The sequence below is a fragment of the Squalius cephalus genome (genome assembly GCF_949319135.1).
Source record: "Squalius cephalus genome assembly, chromosome: 10".
In the NCBI taxonomy this organism is placed as follows: domain Eukaryota; kingdom Metazoa; phylum Chordata; class Actinopteri; order Cypriniformes; family Leuciscidae; genus Squalius; species Squalius cephalus.
Window position 1 is genome coordinate 14913068 of NC_137131.1, and position 23570 is coordinate 14936637.

Consider the following 23570-nt stretch of genomic DNA (forward strand, 5'->3'; position numbering starts at 1 on the left):
TCTGGTGGTCAACTCGGGCTGATGCAAGATGTGACTGATGGTCTACATCTGCTTCTTCACTGCTGAGAACTGCTGTGTGAAGTCCTCAACAGTGTCGCCGAACAGGCCACCTTGAGAGATGGGGGCATCAAGAAAGCATTTTCTCGGCCTCGCACATCTCTGCAAGGTTGAGCCATAGGTGGTGCTCCTGGTCTAGAAGTGTGGACATCGTCTGACCCAGAGCATACGCTGTGACCTTCATGGCCCGAAAGTCACCAAGAGCAGTTCCTACATAAACTCTGGATTAGCACCCTCTTGCAGTTCTTTTAACTCTTTGGCCTGATAGACCTGCAGGATGGCCATAGCAAGTAAATGCAAGGCAGCATGGCCAGCAGCACTGTAAACCCCACTGTAAGAGACGAGGAAAACTTTTAGGCCCTGGATGGGAGCCGTGGGCTATTCAACCAGGTAGCAGCGTTTTACCCCAACTGCACGCTCCAGTGGGACCCCTGAGTACCCCCAGGCCAACGCTCCTTCGTGGGTAGTGAGGGCTGATGAGCCTGCAAGCCAAGTCCTTGCAGAAAAAGGTGCCTTCCATGACTGAGCTCATCATGCACTTCCGGGAAGAATGGAACTTGGGCTGGGCAAGGCGGCGTGCCATGCTTCAAGCCCAGACACCAATCATCCGGCCGTGAGCATTTGGGACAGGGTGGAGGGTTTCACTCCCACCCGATGCTCACGGCTGCCTGGGAGAGCAGAGCTGCCAACTCATTATCAGACTCAGCCTGAGCCGTAGTAGCCATTATAGCTCGCCTTAGCCCCCTTATGCACCCAGGGGATATTGAATGGAAATTTGATTTTCTTACTTTACATAAGAGACGCAATGCTTCGCCTCTGAAGAGCAAAACTTAAGTGTGTGATGCACGCTGGCCTCCTTACATATCTGTATGTCCAGGGGCATGACCAGGCATGCAAAATCCACCAATTCCATTGGCCTTTTATAAATATGTCAGAGGTGTTTGGGGCTCCCAGGAGTGACAGCTACTGCCATTTCAACACAACGTTGAAAGTGGCCGACAGAAAAGGAACAGCAATTTAAGACACTGCACCTGTATGATCAACGCAGCAGTCCTGGATTCCTACACAGGACACTGTAGTTTGACACTGTTTATCTGTCACAGTGTTGCATGAAGCACATTTTAATCCATTTGGGGCATTGTTGGGTTCTATAAAGTAAGCATATTAATTGAATATATATTTAATCAAATTAATTGATAAAATAAATGTGATTTGACAATGATCTATCATAATGTGAATAGAATCTTTAATTTTGGAAGGGTTTTACTCACCAGAAAGAATGGCACTATTACAGTTATCAGTGGAGCAGCAGGAAACACTGACAGCTACATTTACAAAACCTAAACCAATTGATGCAGTGGCAGGTGAACTATCTGCTTCCCACCCCAAACAATATGCTTTGAGCAGAGAGGTCCTCATGGCACATGAAGTACTGACGTTTGCTTCACATAAAAAAAAAAAAAGAGAAACACAAAAAACATAATGGCGAGTGTAATGTCTTTTAAATTATAACCGATAATATCTGATTATTCATAAACTTTTTTTTTTTTTCAGATAAACCAAGAAACAGTAACAATCTATAGCTAACCTGAAACCTTTTCATCAGTCCTTATAACAGCACAAACTTCGCCAGTATCAGAAGTGGGAACCTGGCTCACACAGGTTGGACTCTTCAGACACTGCAGCATTTCAACTGTTTGTTAAGAGAATTTAAATTATACACATAAAATAATATTTTAAAGGGACATATTAAGACTTTGCATACACTGTAGGACATCAAAATGTATTGCTTAAGCATTCACATGATTGCATGTCTTATATTGCATTACCTGAGAGGATGAGTGAAAAGGTTTGGAAGAGTCCCAATATCAGCCACATCATGGAGAAAGGTTGAGTAAGAAGAAAAAGTGTAACAGCAGACACTATGAGATTACACTTAACTGTATATATACAGTAGTCGACAAGATAATGAAGTGTATGGGTGGGAGGGCTGAAAGCTTATTTGCCTAGAGAAATTTTGCCTAGCAAATTTTAGTACACCTTTAAATGGATGATGTAATATAATTCACCAAACCTCCTATGGATTTAACATACATAGCATTCAATTGTTTACTGGTTGAACAAGTGATGTATGTTTTTAACTTATTTAGTCATAGTTTCTTTGTGCTACATGATGTTTCAAAGACAAGGTGGCTTTGTATTATTATAATTTTTTTTTGGTAAATCTCTATTTTACATAACTAGACCTTTGTTTTTGTTTTGACTTCCTGTGAACTGAGAATAACTTTCCAAAAATATGTCAGTAGATAAGCAAGGTCATTAAAGGCTTCTGTGACTCTCGTAAAATCCCCTTGGACATGTACTCCTTTAAAATACACTACTATTTGAAAGGAAGTTTTATTTTTTTATGTGAAAGAAGTCTCTTATACTCACTAAGGCTGCATTTATTTGATCAAAAAATTCTGTGAAAACAGCAATATTGTGAAATTGTATTACAATTTAAATGAGCTGCTCTGTATTTCATATATAATTTATACTATGTAATTTATTTCTGTGATGACAAAGCTGATTTTCCAGCATAATTACTCCAGTCTTCAGTCACACGATCCTTCAGAAACTAATAATGCTGATTTGGTGCTCAAGAAACATTTATTATTATTTTATTATTATCAATGTTGAAAACAGTTGTGCTACTTAATACATTTGTGGATTTTTTTTTTTTTTTTTTCAGAATTCCTTGAATAGAAAGTTCAAAAGAACATTTATTTGAAATATAATCTTAGATTTCACTGGATATCTGCTCTATATATTTTAGAACTTTCAAGGATTTAATTTGTGATCTGCTTCTTACTCTTGATAAACTGCATTAGGTAAGTAAATATTTTTTTCAAACCACACAGAAAAGACAAATACAAAATGCATGTTTTTATTGTCAATATTTTATCCATGCATATACTTGTATATACTCAAAAATATAGAATTGGAAATAAATAGTCATTACATTTCAGGGTATTAATTCACAGCACCTTCCACAAGATACTGTTGCACAGTATACATATATAGATTCATACTTTGTCCAGCTGGGTTACTGATTTGTCGTTAAACATATCTCTTCATCACAACTTCTGATGTCTTAATTTGAAGCAGGCACAATGTACAGAGAATACAACTATAGCCCAGTCCATTATAATGCGCTGCTTAAATCTGTATGCAGGGGAACTTTAAAACTCGCATCTGTAAATCTTTGTTAAATATACACTTTTTTAAATAAGTTGCAAAGTTAATATTGCAGAAGGTTAGAGTATATGGTAAACTTTGACAGTGAATAAATCATAATGGACTGATTATAAATCGGGACTGTTTGCTGTAATTATTTGTCATTGAAGTTATGATATATTGCACACCCTTATTTTTTCTTTGGGTGAGGAGAACAATAGGACAAAAACAAGATTTTAAACCATTCAGATAAATGATATATTACCAAACAATAATTAACAATAATTAACAATTATCTCTTTTTTATAGTGATTGGCTCTCTGTTGGGAATTAAAGAATACTATGATGGGAGACAAACTGGCAACACAAGTGTTTGACTGAAAAACCTCTTTCAATGTTCCCTCTGGAAAGGCAAGGAATGGTTTAGTACTGGGCCTGACCCAAAACACCCTCATATATATATAGCCTATATAGGAAGACACATCAAGTTATACTAAGACAGGCCTTGGATACTTCTGGGGGGAAATATTACAGAAAAGTGCAATAAAAAATAAATATAGTGTGTATCTGATCACTTCTTTAATAACATTCATAGATTACTCTTCATCGCCTGACAAAAATATAGTCACATTACCTGAAAATAGAAGGCTAAAACATGTAACAATGTACCATGCCTGCTAAATAGCTACAGTAGCTGTGCTTCAGGACAAATGGGGACCTTCTGGGGAGTTTAGGGAAGCCCTCCCTCCATGGCATCTTTGATTGGCGTACGGAAGTACATTTCTCAATGGCCGTTTCTCAAACAGAGAATCTGCGAATTACCGGCAAGAGCTGTCTCTCTATTGTTGACTGTTGGCCTGGCCAGCGAGTCAGGTTGAGGCAGAAGAAAGACGAGTCTGGCAGAGCCAGTTGGACATGAAGACAAGTCCACTGGACTCAGAGCGGAGCTGTAGGGTCTGTAACTGTGGCTGGATCAGCACGAGCTTTCAGAAGATCAACAATCTCAGAGTGGGACGCCTTCATGGCTACTGACAAAGCTGTGTGTCCGTCCTAGTAGAGGGATAGAGGGAAAGAAATGACATGTAAATGACTTTGAAAGGCATGTTTGTGGTTTTTGAGGATGACGGCATGACATGCAACCTGCCCACGTTAGTATCTGCCTATTTGTGTTGATCTTACCAAGTGATTAAAGAGTTTCAAATGGACACAGTCTTTGATGTGAATATTTTGATAAAATTATAAAAGATAACTTGTTATGGCTCCATCAAACACTCCAAAGCCTCAAAAAAAAAAAAAAAAAAAAATTCATGAATCTATTTAAAAAGGCAAACAATATTGGGAAGTACGAAGCAGGAAGTATTAAGTTGTTATTTTTTAATTATTATTTTTGTAATTTTTTTGCTTAATAATTAAGCAAAGAAATTACAAAAATAATAATAAAAAAATAACTACTTAATAGTTATTATTATTTTATGCTATTAACTACTCTTATACAAATATATACAATACCATTCAAAAGATTGGGTTTGGTAAGATATTTTAATTGTGTTTTGAAAAAAGTGTCTTATGTCCACCAAGGCTGCATTTATTTAATCAAAACAAAAATGAATTAAATAAATAAATACAGTAATATTGTGAAATAGTATTACAATTTAAAAGAATGGTTTTCTTTTCTTTTTTTTTAGATGTAATTTATTCCTGTGATGGCAAAGCTGAATTTTCAGCATCATTACTCCAGTCTTCAGTCACATGATCCTTCAGAAATCATTTTAATATGCTGATTTGGTTCTCAAGAAACATTTCGTATAACTATTAATGTTGAAAACAGTTGTGCTGCTAAATATTTGTCTGTGATTTTTTTTCCAGGCTTCTTTGATGAATAGAAAGCTCAAAAGAATAGCATTTGTAATAGAAATCTTTGTAACGCTATGAATGTCTTTACTGTCAATGTAATGTGTCCTTGCTGAATAAAAGTATTTAGAAATTCGTTAAAAAATCTGACTGAGCCGAAACCTTTGAATAGAATGAGTGTATATTTTATAATTATTACTTAATTATCTTATTGCATATATGTTAAAATATTTTCCTACTAATAATATAAGATAACATTTTTCCTAATAATAATAAATGTAAAATCTAGACCAATGAATAGTAATGAACTAACTTTACCAAATAAAACCTGAAGTAACTACTTTTTACCACTAAGTGGCAGTGTTGTATTTTCTTGAAATGAATCAACCCATGGCTTCACATAGCTCTATTATGACAGCACTGAGGATCAAAGTTTCCTGTTTTCCCCACAGCGTTCTTCAAATTCAAATTTGTCAGAATTTATTTTAGGTCTTGCATTTTTAAGTGTTGCACACTTGTCAAAACAACTAATTTGCTAACATGCATATGGAAAAAAAGAAGCAGAGAAATGCAAATTAGTACATATCACATTTCTAGTTATGAGTAAAAGAATTAAGTTCCTCTTTTCATGAATAGCTTTGAAATGTGGTGGCCTAAAATGTTGGTTTTTGTTTGAAGATGTCTTGATTTTAAATAGCAACTGAATTGGTGTAAGGTTTAATATATCAGTGTCTCTCTCACCTTATCTATGAGTGACATGTCACACTCTGGTCTCTCCAGCAGCATTTTGGCTATCTCAGTATGACCGTGCTCACAGGCACACATAAGAGCAGTGGAGCCATCCCGGTCCTGTATGTTCACATCAGCCCCGCAGTCCAGAAGAACCTGCACCATCATTGTCCGCCCATGACTAACTGCAAGCATCAGTGCTGTTTGCCCTGACTAGTGGGGAGTAATGAAAAACAGTCTTATTTATATAAAACGACCTTTATCATACCCTATAATCAAAGAAATGATGTGCTAAATAACTCTTTGCTGCACTCATAGAGAATGTGTACAAGTTTAACCATTGAGAATTGTCTGTCTGGTATAACAAGTGGCCTATATAAGTAACAAATCATATGTGTGTTCTTTCAGCACCGGATGTTGTGGCGTCTCGCTGTGTGTACCTGGCTGGCTTGTGCATTGATTTTGCCCATTCTCAGTAGCTGCTGAGCCACCTCCATGTCCTCAGGGCTTTCTGCCGCAGTAAGAGCTGCCAACATTATAGCAGTGTAGCCGGCCTTGTTCTGGTGATCCACCTCACACAGTCCTGATGGACAGCAAATTAAAGAAAATGTTGGTATATTCAAAGGTTTGAAGTTAAAGAGAGAGTGAGAAATAGAACTTGAGATTTAAACTGTTTTCATGGCAAAATATAAATGTATTGATACACATAAGAGTGGAAACTGCTGCTAGAAATGTAAATGTGACCCTGGATCACAAAACCAGTCATAAGTCACACGGGTATATTTGTGGCAATAGCCAACAATACATTGTATGGGTCAAAATTATAGATTTTTTTTTATGCCAAAAATCATTAGGATATTAAGTAAAGATCATGTTCCATTAAGATATTTTGTAAATTTCCTACTGTAAATTTATAAAACATTTATTTTTGTGAGTAAATGCAGCACAATCGTGAACATAAATGGACAACTTTAAAGGCGATTTTCTCAATGTTTCGATTTTTTTGCCCCTCAGATTCCAGATTTTCAAATAGTTGTATCTCGACCAAATATTGTCATATCCTAACAAACCATACATCAATGGAAAGCTTATTTATTCAGATGTATAAATCTCAATTTCAAAAAATTGACCCATGTGACTGATTTTGTGGTCCAGGGTAAAAAAATCATAGTTAAAATCTCAGTTGCTTTGGTACATTTCTCGAATCATCCTTTGCAAACCAGAAAGTGCATTTCTCAAAACAATCTGCACAAACAGCACCACACAATGGATTACCTGCAAAAGCCTGTAACTTGCTCAAAATCTTTAGTTCATCTCTCAAAATAAATATATGTGTATGAACATAGCAGTGCCATCAGAATGGTTCATCTTACCTCAGGTCTAAACATGCAAGTCTCTCACCTGTGTCTAGTAACAGCTTGACCACAGAGAAGTTGGAATGGGACACACTGTAGTGCAGTGCCATGTTGCCATTCCCATCAGCCAGGTTCACTATATAGCGCAGCAGAGTGGGAGTGTGGAAGCCCACCTCTCTCAGGTGGAGCGTGACTGTTTCAGCCTGTGACTCCTTCTGACTGGACACACGGAACCACTCCTGATATAACACCATCAGAACCTGCCTCTGAGATTCACACAGTCAAGAGTCAGCTCACTAAAGTGTAATAAGTCCAATTAAAATAATTACTAGTTAGTTAATTACTAATAAAATAACTTTCCAGTGTACATTAAAGGCAATGAATCTATATATATATAGATTTAAAAAAGCATGAATTGCTTACCATGTCTTTATTTGGGGAAGCAACCTCAGCCATGCGATCCTTCAGGAAATGACAAGCAGCCATGAAGTTCTTATCAACTAACTCACTGCAACGACACAGATTGAGCTGTAATTTAAATCAAAGGGGCACATTAAACTCATGAACAAGATATAACATTGTGTCTTTTCAGTTTAAGAAAATGCCTAACTGTTTACAGAGGGAGACAAATAGAAGACAATATCAAAAAATATATCAAATCATGCATCAGTTTTCCAAGTTCAAACATTTATGTAAAATCATTTTCAAATACAGATTGGCTGCACACCTGAGCCTCAACAGAAATCTGTATTTGATACATATTATGGAATACAATGCATTTTGGTAATTTGAATCTTGGTAACATTAGTTGAGAGTGGCTCATATTGGACTGGCCTCTCAAGCAAATGGTTACCAATATCTGAATGGCTTAAACATCTTTGGCACATGCAGAGTCTGGAAAAGTTCTGTCCCTTGAGGAGTATGAATTGTGTTTATATTTCTACAGATTTCAGTATATGTGTTTCAGACCCTTGTGTACTAGTGGTGGGCCTACCTACACTAACATTCAAAAGTTTGGGGTCGGTTAGATTTGAATATTTTTGAAAGAAGTCTCTTATATTCACCAAGGCTGCATTTATTTGGTTAAAAATAAAGAAAAAACAATAATATTGTGGAATATTATTACATTTTAAAATAACAGTTCTATATTTTAATATATTTTACAATGTAATGTATTCCTTCAGTCTTCAGTGTCACATGATCCTTCAAAAAATCATTCTAAGATGCTGATTTGGTGCTCAAGAAACGTATTATTATCAATGGTGGAGTAGTGCTGCTTAATATTTTGGTGAAAACCGTGGACATTCAAAAAAAGTTCAAAAGAACAGCATTTATTTGAAATATTCTTTTGTAACATTATAAATGTATTTACTGACTTGATCAATTTTATGTATCCTTGCTGAATAAAAGTAATTTCTTTCAAAATAATGATTTTATTGCTAACCCCAAACTTTGGCACTTTCCTGTTTTTCATAAACCATATTAGAAATTATTGGTCGGAACTAGTTACACAAGAATATCCATTATGCATCTCAGGTGAATTTAATATGGTTTTATTTACTGTATATAAAATTAGAACTAAAGTGTGATATAAATATATCTTTGTATCTGGTGTGTGAGGATGCATGCAGAAGAATTTCAACATCATCAGCCATTTATTCTCACCCAAAAAATCGGACATAATTTTGGGAATGTATATAATTATAACATTTCCCTAATCCAAAATGATATATATTCTAATGAAATAGTGTTTAGATCATCATAAAAGAAGACCATACCATTTGCTTTCCCCATATGATCATGTGGTTTATGGTTCAGCCTTTTGTTATGATGCAGTTCTTTAAGTGGACCGCAGTCATATTAAACCTGTCACTCAATGCTTGTACCTTCCTGCCAGATGAAGGGCAGAACAAAAGGCAGGATTGTGTCCTATTCATAACAGAGGCACCTGCCTTGGGAAACATGGTCACTGCACACTTTCATGTGTTAAGCCAGCTCATATTATGAGCTAATGAGCTTTTCACAACAGGTTGAAAAAGTAAAGGGGACTAGCACAGAATAAGTCATGTGGATCATCCTAAAATACTCTTTGAAGGTTGTGTTGATTGCATAATATATAACTCCCATAAAACTACCAACTGACGACTTAAGCCATATAGGGACTTAGAAAAAAAATGTAAAAACCTATATTGCAGTTGTAACTCTTTTTACCACGGCCCTCCATCTCACCTGACAGGCTGCTCCTCCTGGGGACTCATGGCGGCCTGGCCTGCATCAGGCTCTTCAGAGCCCTCTGCCTGAACCCCATCACCTTGCTCCCCAGTAGCAGCAGCCTCCTCCTGGGCCGTTCCACTCTCCTCTCCCTGCTCCACCTCAGGCTCCGAGCTATCCACCTCCTCAACCTCGTCCTGATCCTCCTCCCCACTGGAGTCCTCACTGGAGGTGGTCTCATAGCTGGACACACAGATCATTTAAATCAAGCGGGTTCTTTTGATTGTAACCCATTTTGCATTTGCAAACTTACTATTATCAGGATTTGAAATCAGAACAGCCTGTGTTTAGTTACGACAAACACCACCTGACCATGTGTGCTTCACAATATATAATAATAATAATAATAATGTTTGCCGTTTTAATTCGTTTTTTTTTTTTGTTCAAGTGATCAGTTGACACTTAAAAAAAGTGAGGAAGTATGAAGTAAATAAAATTCATGCGTAATTGAAAAAATTAAGTTACGTGGAATCGTTAAGTTCACATAACTTTTTTTTTTTAATTACGCATGAAGTTTATTACTTAATAATTTTAAGGCAATGGGTTTCCTCACTTTTTTAAGTTAAGTCAACTGATCACTTTTTAAAGTGTAATAATAATACTTTGCCATTTTGTTATACCATGTATTTTCATTTATTTTATTTTATCTGTAAGCACCATATATATATATTTAAATGCTCTGGTTTATATTTTTTAAAAAGCCTTTAAATCTATTCTTGATTCCTTACCGCTAATGGAAAACGAATGTAATCTGTCTGTTGTGAATGGACATGCACAATCCAAGTGTTTATACAAGTTGTTCAAATGAGAGAGACCTCTGTGGGGTCTGAGGGGTTCTTATGTGTTGAGCCTGTCTGAAGAATGCTGCTCCTTCATGGATGTTTTCAGATAGGCAAGAGGAATGGCATTTCCACAAGGACATGGGTGAATGGAGGCCTATAGCTGCAGGTCAGGTGACTCTACATATTAGGGTGTTGAGTATGAGGGCCTCTTTTGAGTACTTCAGATTAGAGACAAGAGGGCCATGCATCGGTTTATTATGCTGCTAACATCTTAGTAATTAAGATTTCCAAATGTGATTAATGCAATAGCTTTGTACACGGCTTATAAAAAAAGAGAATTGGACAGAAAATGAATATGCTGGGCAGCCAAAGGCGAGGATTCAGCGACTTTGATACTGCTGTTTGCGCTTGGCTGACAGAGCTAAATAACAGAATGAAATTACATCATGGTGGTTTGGGTCAAAACTGTGTGCAAATTCTAAAATCACCAGCTGTCATCGAACAACAGCAGTGCAAGGCCTCTCTCAGGATAATCACAGTCTATCAGACTAAGACACGAGCCAAATCTGCCAACAGTCCCACACAGTCTTTTCAAAGAATATTTCAAAACAGCAATATAAATTAAAGGTAACACATGTATGTCACTTGATATAATTCACGATATAGCTATTCCAGCATGTTTTGACATACTGATAAGATAAGGTTCTAACTTGTGTTTTGGTCATCAGCAAATTCATTCATTTTGAAACCTTCCTGCTCAAGGGTCTAAAGATGACTGTCCAAAATAAGCAGATAAAGTTACTATTTTGCATTCCTTGAGCTCATTGCTCTCTAACTTAATTAATATAATATACTTATATTAAAAATCAATTAATATAAAACTATTTTAACACAATTTATAGTTTGAGGTAACTAGTGTTATATGCCCAGAAAACATCAACTGAAACATGAATTTACATTTGACTAAAAAGAAAAAGAAAAAAAACACATAGCGAGGATGTGGCCACCTCATTTCAGAAGTCCACCACACTCCACTGGCTTACTTACAGTTCTCCAACTTTCAAATACTCTCTCTGGGCTAAAGAAAGAGATCGGTTTAGCTGATATAGAATTATTCCTTTCTGATCAGGCATTCGAAAGGCCAGCTGTTTGCCCAAGTCTATCAGGATAATTATCTTATTGTTGACGGCTGGTCAAATACAGCTGAGACAGAACCATCTCTGCTGCCAAGCTTAACAAATCATTCACCGCACACAGTGACAGGCAGACAGACAAAGACACAGCAAGAGAGAGAGATATAGAGAGAGGACTTGGTTTTTCGTGTCATCTCTCTAGGCCTCACTCATGCAACAGATCTCACAGAAAACAATACAGACACCTCATGGCCCATTTTTAACACAGCACCTTGATGAAGGATGAAACAGATTAAGGGATGCAAAAGGACAGGCCAGATATCTGATGTCATGGATGTTGATGAAATAGACTCATCCATCAACACTTCATATGAAAACACCAGTAACTGTGTAGTAACTGTGATTCTGGGGCAGTTGGTAAATGTAAGGCATAACCTTCATTTAGGTTCCCCTTTAGATTTTTAGGAGTTTCTTAACTTTACTTTAAACTATATTTTATAACTTCTACACAGATGGCAGGTGATTTTATGAAAAGCATTACCATAAACTGTATTGCTGCATGCAGATAAATATGCCCAAAAAGTCTAATATGCACATAAAAAACCCAACATACCCCCCATTTACGCCAACAAACTTCAAGTTCTTCTTTGCTCCCCCATTGCCCTGCTTGTCAGGACAGTCATTCTTCTTCATGATGGATTTCAGGCCTAATATGGGATAGATGGTCAGATATGTGAAAACGAAAGCCAAGTCTGCACCTGTTCTTCATCCCTAGCAATACATTAAATCTATGCAATATTCAGTCCATTTGTCCAACCTAAAAAAAATAAAGCACAGTATATGAGATAGTACTTTCACTGTAAAAAAAATGACATCCCCAAGTAAAAAATTTCTAGTGACTGGTCTCATCTAAATTTTTCAATTAGTCTGACGTAATATTTCTCATTGAGCCAATGTTAACAGACTATTGCAACAAGAATTGCACTTGGGCCAATTTAAAAATTTAGATGTGACCAGTCACTAGAAAATTTTGACTTGGAGAGGTTAGAATTTTTTTATAGTGTTTGAATTCCTTTACCAGAAGTAATATGACCAACAAAATGCTGAACTGTACACTTGCTGTGCTCCACAGAGTGGGAAAGCCAGTTGTACTCATTCATAATGCATCACACAAACTGTCAAAACAACTGTTACAGTCACAAAGGAACTGATATTTTAAATGAAATGCTCTAAACAGTGAAAACCATTCTTACCTGCCATAAAAATTATCATCAGTCATGTGATTTTAAAGGAGATTATACCACAGACATTTACACAGAGATTTGTTCCCTAGTGTTTGTTTGATTGTTGCGAAGAACAGAGGTGAATAACAACTAAAGGAGCCAGTGGATGCAATTACAACAAAACACAACACATCAAAGAGATTGGAATGCTTCCAGGAACTAGGAAAAAGCTATAAAGTCCCATAAAGACTGTGTGCATTTCCAAGGACACAACAAGATAAGTCTGAATCAAAAATAACCAGGAAATTCTTATTTTAGTAAAACAGTTTTAAATTAACATAATATTATATTATATTCAGTGGAATTGTACAAGAACATAATTAGCACAGAAAAGAATAATTAACTGTGGCTGCACAAATAACAATAGATGCCAGAATTTATGAGACTGCATAATATTGCAAGCACTGTAATATAGCCAGATGTTTTTAAACTGTCAACACAAAATCCTAAATTACCTTGGCATACAGCTAGGACCTTCAATATGAAAGTGCATTGCAACTGGGTCTCTGCATTGCAACAGAAGGCTTTCTGTGCCACACGCATTTACAATCAGGCAAAAATATGCATATTAGAAAATCTTATTTCAAGTTGACTTTTACGTTTGTTTCAGCTCTGGCTCTCAAACCTTCACTTCAAACTCAGTGAGGCCTGTTTCACACATTGCACATATGAAGCTTGTAAGCGGTGTGTATGACGGTGTGATGTCTTTAGTATTTGTAGGTAATGTGTATGTAAAGTGTATTTATAGCATGTACATTTTGGACATTTCGTAAACATTTTTATTTTGGAACTATACAAATATTTATAAATCCTTTGAGGTTTGTAGAATAACAAATGCATGAGGTTCATTGAATACAGAAATGTAAAAAAAATTCCCCTCAATTTTGATAGCTCAATATGCAAGGCTCAAGCTTTGTGAAACAGGCCTAATACAAGTTATCGACACCAATACCAAAGACTGTTGCACCTGACTCAAAGAGATGGTCGCATCAGTCATTACTGTACATTTAATGAGCTTGCTAAGAAAGCGCATGCCTATACTGAATAAGAACCTACCTGATTGTCGTGTAGCCCCTCCTTTCTGAACAGGTGAGTAAAAGGCAGACAGGGCACTGAGGGACCCTCTCAGGTGGCTTTGAATAGAGCTTATTTTGGAAGAATGAGGTTTCTGGGAGCTCTCTCCTTTTGCGTCCTGGCCCCCACTTCCCAAACTGGCCCACTGCTCGTTAAGAAGCCCCTGTATACGATTAACAACCTGACCGATTGCAGCAGGAGAAGCTGTGGCTTCAGCTGCCCTTTGAGACTGAAGGTGAGGATCCTGTCCTTGTATTTCTCTTGGTTCCTGCTGTGTTTGCAAACCTGAACTTCTTTCTCCTCTTGCTTCGTCCGTTACTGAGCTTTCAACCTCCTTATTCTCAGCAGATTCTATTTCTTGGACTGTGAGCTTAGGGATTTCATTTTCACTGGCCATAGACTCAACCATGGCACTTTCTACCATGACATATTCCTCAGTGTCACTCTCTGCAACAACATTTTCACTGACTTTGGTATCTATAATCTGGCTTGACACACTATCTTTGATATCACCCTCTTGTTCTTTGTCTTTTACAGAGTCGGTCTTCTCTAGCATTTCAGAGACTTCCTGACTAATGTTATCTTCTAGATTATCCTGGACCTCAGTCTCCATTGCCCGGTCACACATGACAATCTCTACCCCTACAATTTTCTCTGCTGTAGTGACTTGTGCTAAGACTTCAATGTCTCGAGCTTCAACTATATTTGTCTGAGTGCTTGAGCATTTAGAATCTGTTTCTTTGGGACCCTCAGCTGGTTGAGGTTCTGTCGAGACTCCTCTCTCCATGACACTTTTGCTGTCTGTACTGACTGATGCATCACATGTGACAACTGGTACAGAAAGCGGCTCTGTCTCGATAGGACTTTGAAGTTTCCGCTCTTTCACTTGGTCAGTCAGTTCCTGTATTCTCTCATCTTTTTGTCTATTCTTGTATATCTGTTCCCCAAGTAAGGAATTTGTCTTTTCCAATTCACAACTGGCCTTGCTTAGACTCTCTTCCAAAGTTTTCAATTTTGCTTCCAGCTCCAAGTTAGTGAGAAGTTTCTGTTCGGCAGGTTGAGCTATTGTATTTTCCTCAATTATAATTACACTTGGTCCCTCAAAAGTTGTAGTATCTTCTCGAGCGGGTGTACACTCGGATGTGGCACCTGATTCCTCTGAATCCAGCGTTGGCTTTTTATCTTCTAACAAAGTCTCCTGCTTTTCTACTTGCTCTGAAAGACTCTTCAATGCTTCTTCTTGAAGTGTAGACTCCTGCAAAAGTCCCTCTGCTTCATCTGGATCAGTTGGAGTTTCTGCTTTGTCTATGAGTATCACCGGGACAGACATTGGAGCTGGCACTTGTTCCTTCTCTGACTCTGTATCAGTTACTGGTTCATTTTTTTCAGACTCCTGTTCTACAATAACAATATTTTGTTCCTCTGACTGTTGTTCTGTGGTTTTGTCAGACTGTGTTGCTTGAACCATTCCAAGATCAGCTGCAGTAACTGTGGAAAGGGAACAAGTATCTTTCTTCTCACTGATAACTGGAGGAACAGCACTGTCTTGCGAATCAGTATGAGGAACCTCAGTCTCGTTCAACTGCAAAGAGCTCTTTTGTTCAGACTGGTGTTGCTGAATTCTTTGAAGCAGTTGTTCCCTCTCTGTTCTAAGAGAGCATATTTGAGCCTTCAACTCAGGGATGGTCCTGACTTGCTCTTCTAACTCACGCACCCTTTTCAGCGCAGCTGTAATCTGTTGATGCAAGCTGGCCCTGTCCTGGGGAACACTGCCTCTCCTGTCGCCTCCATCCGCCGGTCGAAAAAGCTTCTCAGCTGAGCCATTCTGCGACTGAGCACTCTGCTCATCAGTTGAGTCTGAACCTTTCCTGCGTGGGACATTAACAGGCATGCTTGAGGCTCTTAACAGGTGAGGCCTAACAGTAAGGCCCATGGACTGTTCATTCTGAGAAGAGGTCTGTACTTGAGACTCTTCTGCAGCCTTCGGCGAGGGGGGGTAACCACTCCCTGGCATCTTTGACTGGCTGGCCAGGGAGCTTCCACTCTTGCTACTGCTACCACTAGTGGCATCACTGGCTCTGAACTCAAAAAGCTTCTGGACTTCAGTAACACGTGACTTAGGCTTGGACCCTAAAGTGGAAGTATTGGCCCACGTATCTTTGGCTAGAGGTCGAGCGCCATGTCCAGGAAGGCTGAAGTTGCGTGGCAGTGTGCTGCACTTTGGGCCCCTGTTCTTGCGTTGAATGTGTACCCTCTTGATTGTGTTTCCTTTCTCTATGTCATCAACATATTTCAAGAAGTCCAGATCCAGGTGAAACCCATAGGGGGTCTCTACAGAATATGGCAGCTGTTTCCGCTGTACTCCACTCTCAGAGGCTTTGGAAGGAAAGCCATTTGCTGAAATATAAGATACATTGTTACACATTTTGCATTCTCTTATTGTAATTCCAGTTCAAGCAGCCATTGTTTTATTAAGCATATGGTGCATAATTAATCAAGGTGTTATCAATGTGCAAGGATTTAGAAGACATGAAAAGCAAAAAATACTTTATGTATAATGCATTATAAAGGTATTCATAAGGTATATAATGCCTTATATCTTTTTATAACTAATTGTAACAAAAGTTAAAATGCATTATAATATTTGCAGATTCTTTGTTACATCTGAAATTGTTTTTGCCATGTTTTTTTAACACATCATACCTTCTAAATGTGTATTTAATTAATAGATAAGTATTAGAATGTATTATAACTGTGGATACGTGTATGTATGAGACAATACATTATAAGGTGCATTACAACTACAAGGCATATTTAATGCATTAAAATACTTTTATAATGCATTATATAAAAAAGTTCAACTATTAACTATTGCATGGAGATGCAAGTGGAAGGAATATATTTACACATTTGAAAGTGGAAATGACAAACAGTCTGGATGGTGTTCTTACCATTTTTCTTGTCCATTATTTCTGTTTTTGCAGTATCATGGGTGTAAACACTGGAAACCTGTAGACAGATCAAATAAAGATGTACAGATCTAAAATTATTATTTTTTATTATTAATTGTCTAACAGAACAGTGACAACAATAATTACATTATGCATATAATGTAGGGCATTACAACAATAATTACATTATGTATATACTGATTTGCCAATTCCTGTAATTACAATCCATACTTCCTGTGCAACATGATTTTACATTAGTTGTTTTGTACCATTTTAAAACCCTGCACCTCTATTCAAACCACAGTGACATTGTAGTTCATTCTGTTTAATTTACTCCAGATGGCTCACAGTTTATGTGGGGTTGATTTAGGCAATGGAAAACAATTTTGCCATTTTAGATTTAAGATTCTTCAGGGGCTTACGTAAGGCCACTGATCAAAATACATCATGTTAATACAAACTAAATACACCCTCAGGCTTCAGGTCTGGAGATCTACTTCCCGAACGTTCTCACCGTCCTATCTTGAAGTCACCCTAACCTACATAAATGTTGCAAAAAAACAAACAAAAAAACAACAACAAAAAAAAAACAAAGACAAAAACATTGCAGACAAAAAAACAATCCCACTAAAAAGCTAACTGGTGTTTTTGTTTTAGCATGAGAACACTTACTTTTCAGCGGTCACTAAAGACACCCTCAAATTTTTGTTATTCTAAAGCAGCACCATAATGTAGGTTGATATCGAAGCTTTTCAACAATCATATAATCTATGTTCATGATTACTGTGCCTTTTCTAAATGAATACAGTGTATTTAGCACTGAAAAGCTGTTGGATGCCACTTCACACAACTTATTTATCGGAGCCCTTGAGATATATATAGTCAAATGATACATAAAATGTGGACCTTCTGCTGGTGAAGATGAAGAAAGATTCTCAAACTTTTTGCTTTAATGGAACTATGGTCAAACCCCTCAAGGCATGTTTGCAGATCTTAACTATGTACTGAAAAGATTGGAAAAGATGGGAAAAGATTACTGAAAGATGTGTCATCTGGCTCTGATTTCAATGTTGCAATCTGAGCCAGAGGCTTGGAATTTGGACAGTTTGGAAAAGGATATTCTTCAAAGGTGCAATTTGACTATGTCTCATGAAATCTGGATCATGAGTTGGCTGCTGGATGTCCAGATTCTGGACAGACTGGTATAGAAAAAAAGAATTAGATTCTGACATGCTCAGTATAAAAAATATATATATATATTGGGGATAAAGGCACAACAACATTTTCACTATTCATCATTATGACCACAGCCTTCTGATGAAGTTGTTTGTACCTGTTTGAAATATTTATTTTACCAAGTGCAAGCAAGGATAGATATATGCTTTGGTTGCTTTTTAGAAATGGGGTCTGAGCCATGGTTTGGTTGAGAAAACAAGCTCTATGCATTCTGAAGCAGAGTGGTATAATAGCGTGCCAACACAGCATTTGGTGATCAGACCATCAATCAACTAGCTTCCATGATTTCCTTTCACAGCACATTTACTTTAGAAAATAATGTTTTAAAATTGATTCTTAAAGCTCTGGGGATGTAATGAGAAGGTTACTGGTTTGGTCACCACAAAGACCATGAGCAATCACTGTAGTGGCCTTGAGCAAGGCATTTAACCCTGGTTTGGTCTAGGGGTACTTTTCCCTTTAGTCAATGCACTGTAAATAACATTAGTATAAGAGTGGCATAAAATAAGATACAATAAAATATAAATATTAAATGAAAACATAAATGACAATTCTGAAAATTTCTAAAACTGTCAACAACAAGTTGTAGTTGAAGTACTAAAATTAATAAAACTAAAAAAAAAACTAAAGCTATAAAGAGACATTTAAAATATAGTGCGATATCAAACTAAAATGAAAATGAAAAATGAAAACAAAAATAAATATTTTTTTCATTTTTATTTGTTTGTTGTGTAACGGAAGCAAGCGTGTAAACCACACTGCCCTGGCCTCATGAGGTGCACTAGAGACTGTGGTCTTTAGCGTCCTTGTTAGCGTGTCCGCATCCCATGCTAGAGACTTTGGTTCAAATCCCGCTCGAAGCAGGTCAAGTAGAACCGGTTACAATTGGTGCCGTGACTTGGATGGGAGTGATGTTTAGGGGGGTGAGTGTAACAGAGACCAGCTAGCAAGAGTAGTATGTGAAAACCTCACTGCCCTGGCTCCATGAGGTGTGTTAGAGACTGCGTTCTTTAGCGTCCTTGTTAACGCGTCCGCATGCCCTAGACGCTGGTTCGAATCCTGCTCAGAGCAGGTTGAGTAAGACAGATTATATAGGTTTGTTCATGGGTTTTGAGGATGAGAGCATGTTCTATGACATGTTGGCACTTGCCTAATTTGACAGACGAATTTGCATCAAAATACAGAGTTTGAATGGACAGCTATTAAGAAACTCATTGTCAGAGGTCATAATGCTAAAGTGCTAAAACTTTGCTGCTATAATGGTAGTTAAGGCAATATTGAGCATCTTAATTAGACTACTCAAGTGTACAAACAGCTTGCATTTATCCCCAGGTTTCAAGGCAAAAACCCCATAATAGTGTGAGTCTGAGCTTGACTGACAGCTGAATCCCCAAAATCCGACACACACAGCATGGAAAATGTACAGCTTCTTAAGTCCTCCTGGAGAAGAAAGGAACAAGGCAGGGACGTCAGGGATAAGGTGCATCCCCAACCTAAGAAATGTTTAATGCGATTCAAATACACTGTCTGTCGTTGAGTCTTAATTAGCCAGAGCTGGAATGCAGCTTGTAATTTCTGAGTAAAGTGAGGCCTAGCCGCTTGTCAATTATCCACATGGAACCAAAGAACACAACTCTGCCTATTTAATTAGATACAAAAAAAAAGAGAGCGAGAGAGAGAGAGAGAGAGAGAGAGAGAGAGAGAGAGAGAGAGAGAGAGAGAGTGAATAAGTGAGGAAGCAAGTGGGAGAGAGAGAAAAAAGAGATGGCAAATCATGGCCACTGGAGAGAAATTACTTTAATAAGAAGACATTCATGCAATCTTTTTTTGGCCTCATTTGCAGGAATCTGTTTCAACTTATCAGTGGGGATATTAGGCTATTTGAGTACAGTACATCTTAAGACTTCAGGTTTCCAGTTTGTCTCAAAATCGCCTTTCCTATGAAAGATAGTTTGTTGTAAACCTAATGTTTAGAATCATCTGTTTACAGATGGCCCAATGGACCATGTACTGGTGAGCTATAACGGAAAGTCACTGTTTATTTAGCCATTCACAGCTGATTTAATTCAATGCAACTAATCAAATTGCAGTAAAGGAGCGGAAGTGAGGAAAGGAGATCAATCTCATTTGCTGTCTGTGTAACCATGTAGGGGCAAAATGCAGACACACACACACAAACACACAATCCACCTGCAACCTTACAAGCTCAGCATCTACTGCTGATTAGGAGTGCTGAAGCCTTGAAAAGAAATCGAACCAAACGGAGCCAAAGAAAGCAGAAACTGCCTGGACAGCCAACAAAACAACATCTGTGGGCATTCTCAGGCATGCCAGCTGGACACGCAGGGAAAGATTGTTAATATTCCACATGCCTATAACCCTGTGATTTCAGGTCTGAGGATGCACACACAGACATCCGCTGGGGCAGGGGCGAAATCGCATTCCGGGGGTGGGGGGTAATTCCGCCTCTTTACATTTATTTAAGAGATAATCAACTGTGTTTACATTAATACCTCACCAGGACAGGCATTTCGACCAAGATGTTAATTTGATCGTTTTAGGCTTGTGAGCGTTTGAAAGGCAATTCTAATTGTTAATTTGTGCACAACATATTTCTTCTTCTGCATGTCATGTGCATGGCTCCGAAGCATAGCACTCAGGTACCAAATTAACTCTTACTTTAATATAATTGTATTTTCTACAACAGTTAGTTCCGTTACTCGAATCTGATTCTACACAAACTGTCAGGTTAAATTTGCAGTGTCTTACTTCGAAGGCTGCGCCCTCCAGAGGTCTCATTTGATGGCCACATACGTCATTGATGCTGCCTCATTTCAGAAAAGTAACCATTGCATTTCAAATTAAAAAATAAATGATAATAATTTACACCTCAAGAGGAATAACAGTCAATTTTCTAAGGGTTACTTTTCTGAAATGAGATATCCTCTGAGACGAACACGGCACAACCTTTGAAATGAGACACAGCTATTGCCAGTAGGTGGCGTCAAGTGACTCGCTGAGGCCGAATATGCCTACTTCCTTTAGTATTTGAAAAAGTGGAGAGTAGTATGTCCAAATTCACAGTATTTGAATAACATAGGTGAAGAGTACCCTGATTAACTACTACTTTCGCTCGAGATCCTGGAGTGCGCATTTGATGGACAATTTACTATCCCATGAAGCCACAGGAGAGGAGTTGTGAATTGCAGAATGCAGTGAAGTGACTGAACTGACAACATGGCAAATAATTTGTCACAAAGTAAGTTTCAAACCAAATCTAGTACCTACTAGCTAGACAGTATGCATTTTAGGATGCAGCTATGTCTTTATGACTGAGTCATTGAATCATTCACACAAAATGATTCATTCAAAACATCGATTTAATCAGCAACGAAACAACACTGCGGTGTGTTTGCTCTGAGATGTCCAGCGGATGATTCTGCTTTGACTTCATTTGGAATTATTTTCTGTAGTACAGCACAAACACACAAAAAACAAGCAATTCTTTGTCTAAAATGTAAACTATTCAATTATTTACTTCTTGTTTATAGAACTGTTAGCAAACGCAGTATCTCACACACAATCATTTTCCTCACATTTATGTCTATGCCAGAAATGTTCTCTGATTTCCTCTCTAACGGACACGATCATCTCCCACTCTTTTCTTTTCCCAGTAGCTCAACACTGTTCCAAGCTTTACTGCTCCCATCTAATGACAATAAACAGATAGCAAGTGGGCTGTCTGACAGGAAACAAAAGCTCGCTGCACTTCCCCTCCTTGATGGTTCTATCTACAGAAATGGCTCTGCAAAGCTTCAAACATCTGGAGGAGGTAGAGAACACACAGCATCTGTCCCACTGAGATGAGAAGAGGCCTGGAGAGAACAGCACTGGAATAAAGGTTGGACCACCAGTGAGAAAATGTGTATGTATTACTGTTCTATTCAGTGTAAACTTAACAATGATGAGTGACATACTAGACACTCTTTTACACATGATAACAAGACTCTTATATTTTAATAATGGCTGTCAAACAATAATAATAATAATAATAAAAGTCATTTGAATGAGTTACGTAATATGATGCGCTAATTAATTGATAAAATTGATGGCAACTGTATGAAAATGGTAGGAAAACATCCATAAATTACATACAGGTCAGGAGGTATGATCAAAAACTTAAAATGTTTAATGTTTTATTTTATATAATTTTTAGAATTTTAATTTTAATGTATGATTTTACATTTACATTTTATTTATGCATTTGGAAGACACTTTTATATTGATTTTGCATTGCATTTAATGAATACATTTCATCAGGTTCATGCATTCTCTGAAAATCGAACCCATGACCATGACATTGACAGTGCCATGCTCTATATTATAGCCTATTATATTATATTATTAATTTTACGAATTAGCTTGTTAACCTGACAGTTCTAATTTGAACAATAAATGCATATTCACAAATACGCACACATTTAATTTAATTACTTCCTGTTTGAAAAGATAGAAATAGGGGCCTTGGTTTATCCCTCAACCATAATCGTGTTTGGTTGGGTAACTAAGTGAGAGCAAATAACAGAAAGAGAATGTGCGAGAGATAGAGCTTTCATTAAGGATGTGAAGCAAATGACTATCAATTATTCAGTAGTACCCTGTTTGTAACGCCACAAGCAGACGAGTCCGAGGTTCTCATTAGTACTCTGGATTACAGAGCGAGAAAGCAATATATAAGGCTGAGAGGAAGACAGAAAAAAAGTCGAACCATTCAGAAATGCAAAAGTGTTTTCTTGAGGTGCACACAGGACACGGAAGTGAAGGGGGAAGGGATGGATGGATACAGGGAGATGACAGAGAGAAGAGGGGTTGGTGGCGACAGAGAGGAGGGGGGTTATTGAGCTCTAGCAAGTGACAGCCAGGTGCTAGCTCTGTCTGTGTGGATCATTCACATCCCACGGGATCCACAACAGCAGACACATACGTACAGCCAGATTCCAACAGAGATAAGACCGATGCCCCACATTGATAATCATTTACAAATGCCAAACATGTTCTAGCTGTGAGAGTCAAACACATGGTGAGAGCCAGTCTAATCCACATATAAAACACCTAGTGGCTCTCTTGTTTTTGCAATCGCACTCAACAAACGCGCACATATGCACACACACACACACATAAAAAATGCACAATACTCTCATTAGATGCTGCTTTCCTTCCGTCTTCCAGGGGGCTCCAGAAAAACAGCACTATTTAAATGTATCAGGAAGCGCTCCTCACTATGTACCCAAAGAATTACATTAAGCAAGGTTTTATACACACGTTCACACACACACACACACACACACACAAATAATGGAGAGGAGATGAGCTGGCTATATGCCAGAGAGGAAAAAAAAAGAGCCCGGCAGTTATTCCTGCACTGCAGTAATATCAGCAACAGAGTCTTTAAAAAAAACCAGCGACACGTCCAATCACACATGTATGTAAAGACGCATGCACGCACATGAAAAGACAATGACAGGCTGAGATTCTCACCTGTACTAACGTGCTACATGCATCCCAGAGCTTGTAAGTGTGTGCGCATCATCGTGTGAGATGGAAAATGATAGAGAGACAGAAAGAGAAAGAG

At 37.8% G+C, this 23570-nt stretch overlaps 1 protein-coding gene across 3 annotated transcripts in view; it reads right to left on the reverse strand.

Moving 5' to 3' along the window:
• Positions 1-2791: 2791 nt before the first annotated feature.
• kank4 (KN motif and ankyrin repeat domains 4) overlaps positions 2792-23570 on the reverse strand; it is a 51549-nt gene continuing 30770 nt past the window's right edge. The window contains exons 1-10 of one of the 3 annotated variants that reach the window (XM_079884835.1): positions 23477-23554; positions 16703-16760; positions 13734-16148; positions 12008-12101; positions 9438-9662; positions 7632-7716; positions 7255-7474; positions 6294-6436; positions 5866-6066; positions 2792-4323 (exon numbers count right to left, since the gene is read on the reverse strand). In XM_079884835.1, coding sequence (XP_079740961.1) covers positions 4210-4323; positions 5866-6066; positions 6294-6436; positions 7255-7474; positions 7632-7716; positions 9438-9662; positions 12008-12101; positions 13734-16148; positions 16703-16718 — 3513 coding nt within the window. In that variant the 5' untranslated portion in view covers positions 16719-16760; positions 23477-23554 and the 3' untranslated portion in view covers positions 2792-4209. Of the gene's footprint in view, positions 4324-5865; positions 6067-6293; positions 6437-7254; positions 7475-7631; positions 7717-9437; positions 9663-12007; positions 12102-13733; positions 16149-16702; positions 16761-23476; positions 23555-23570 lie in introns of those variants that run through there. The other 2 variants (XM_079884834.1, XM_079884836.1) reach the window with 2 other exon arrangements.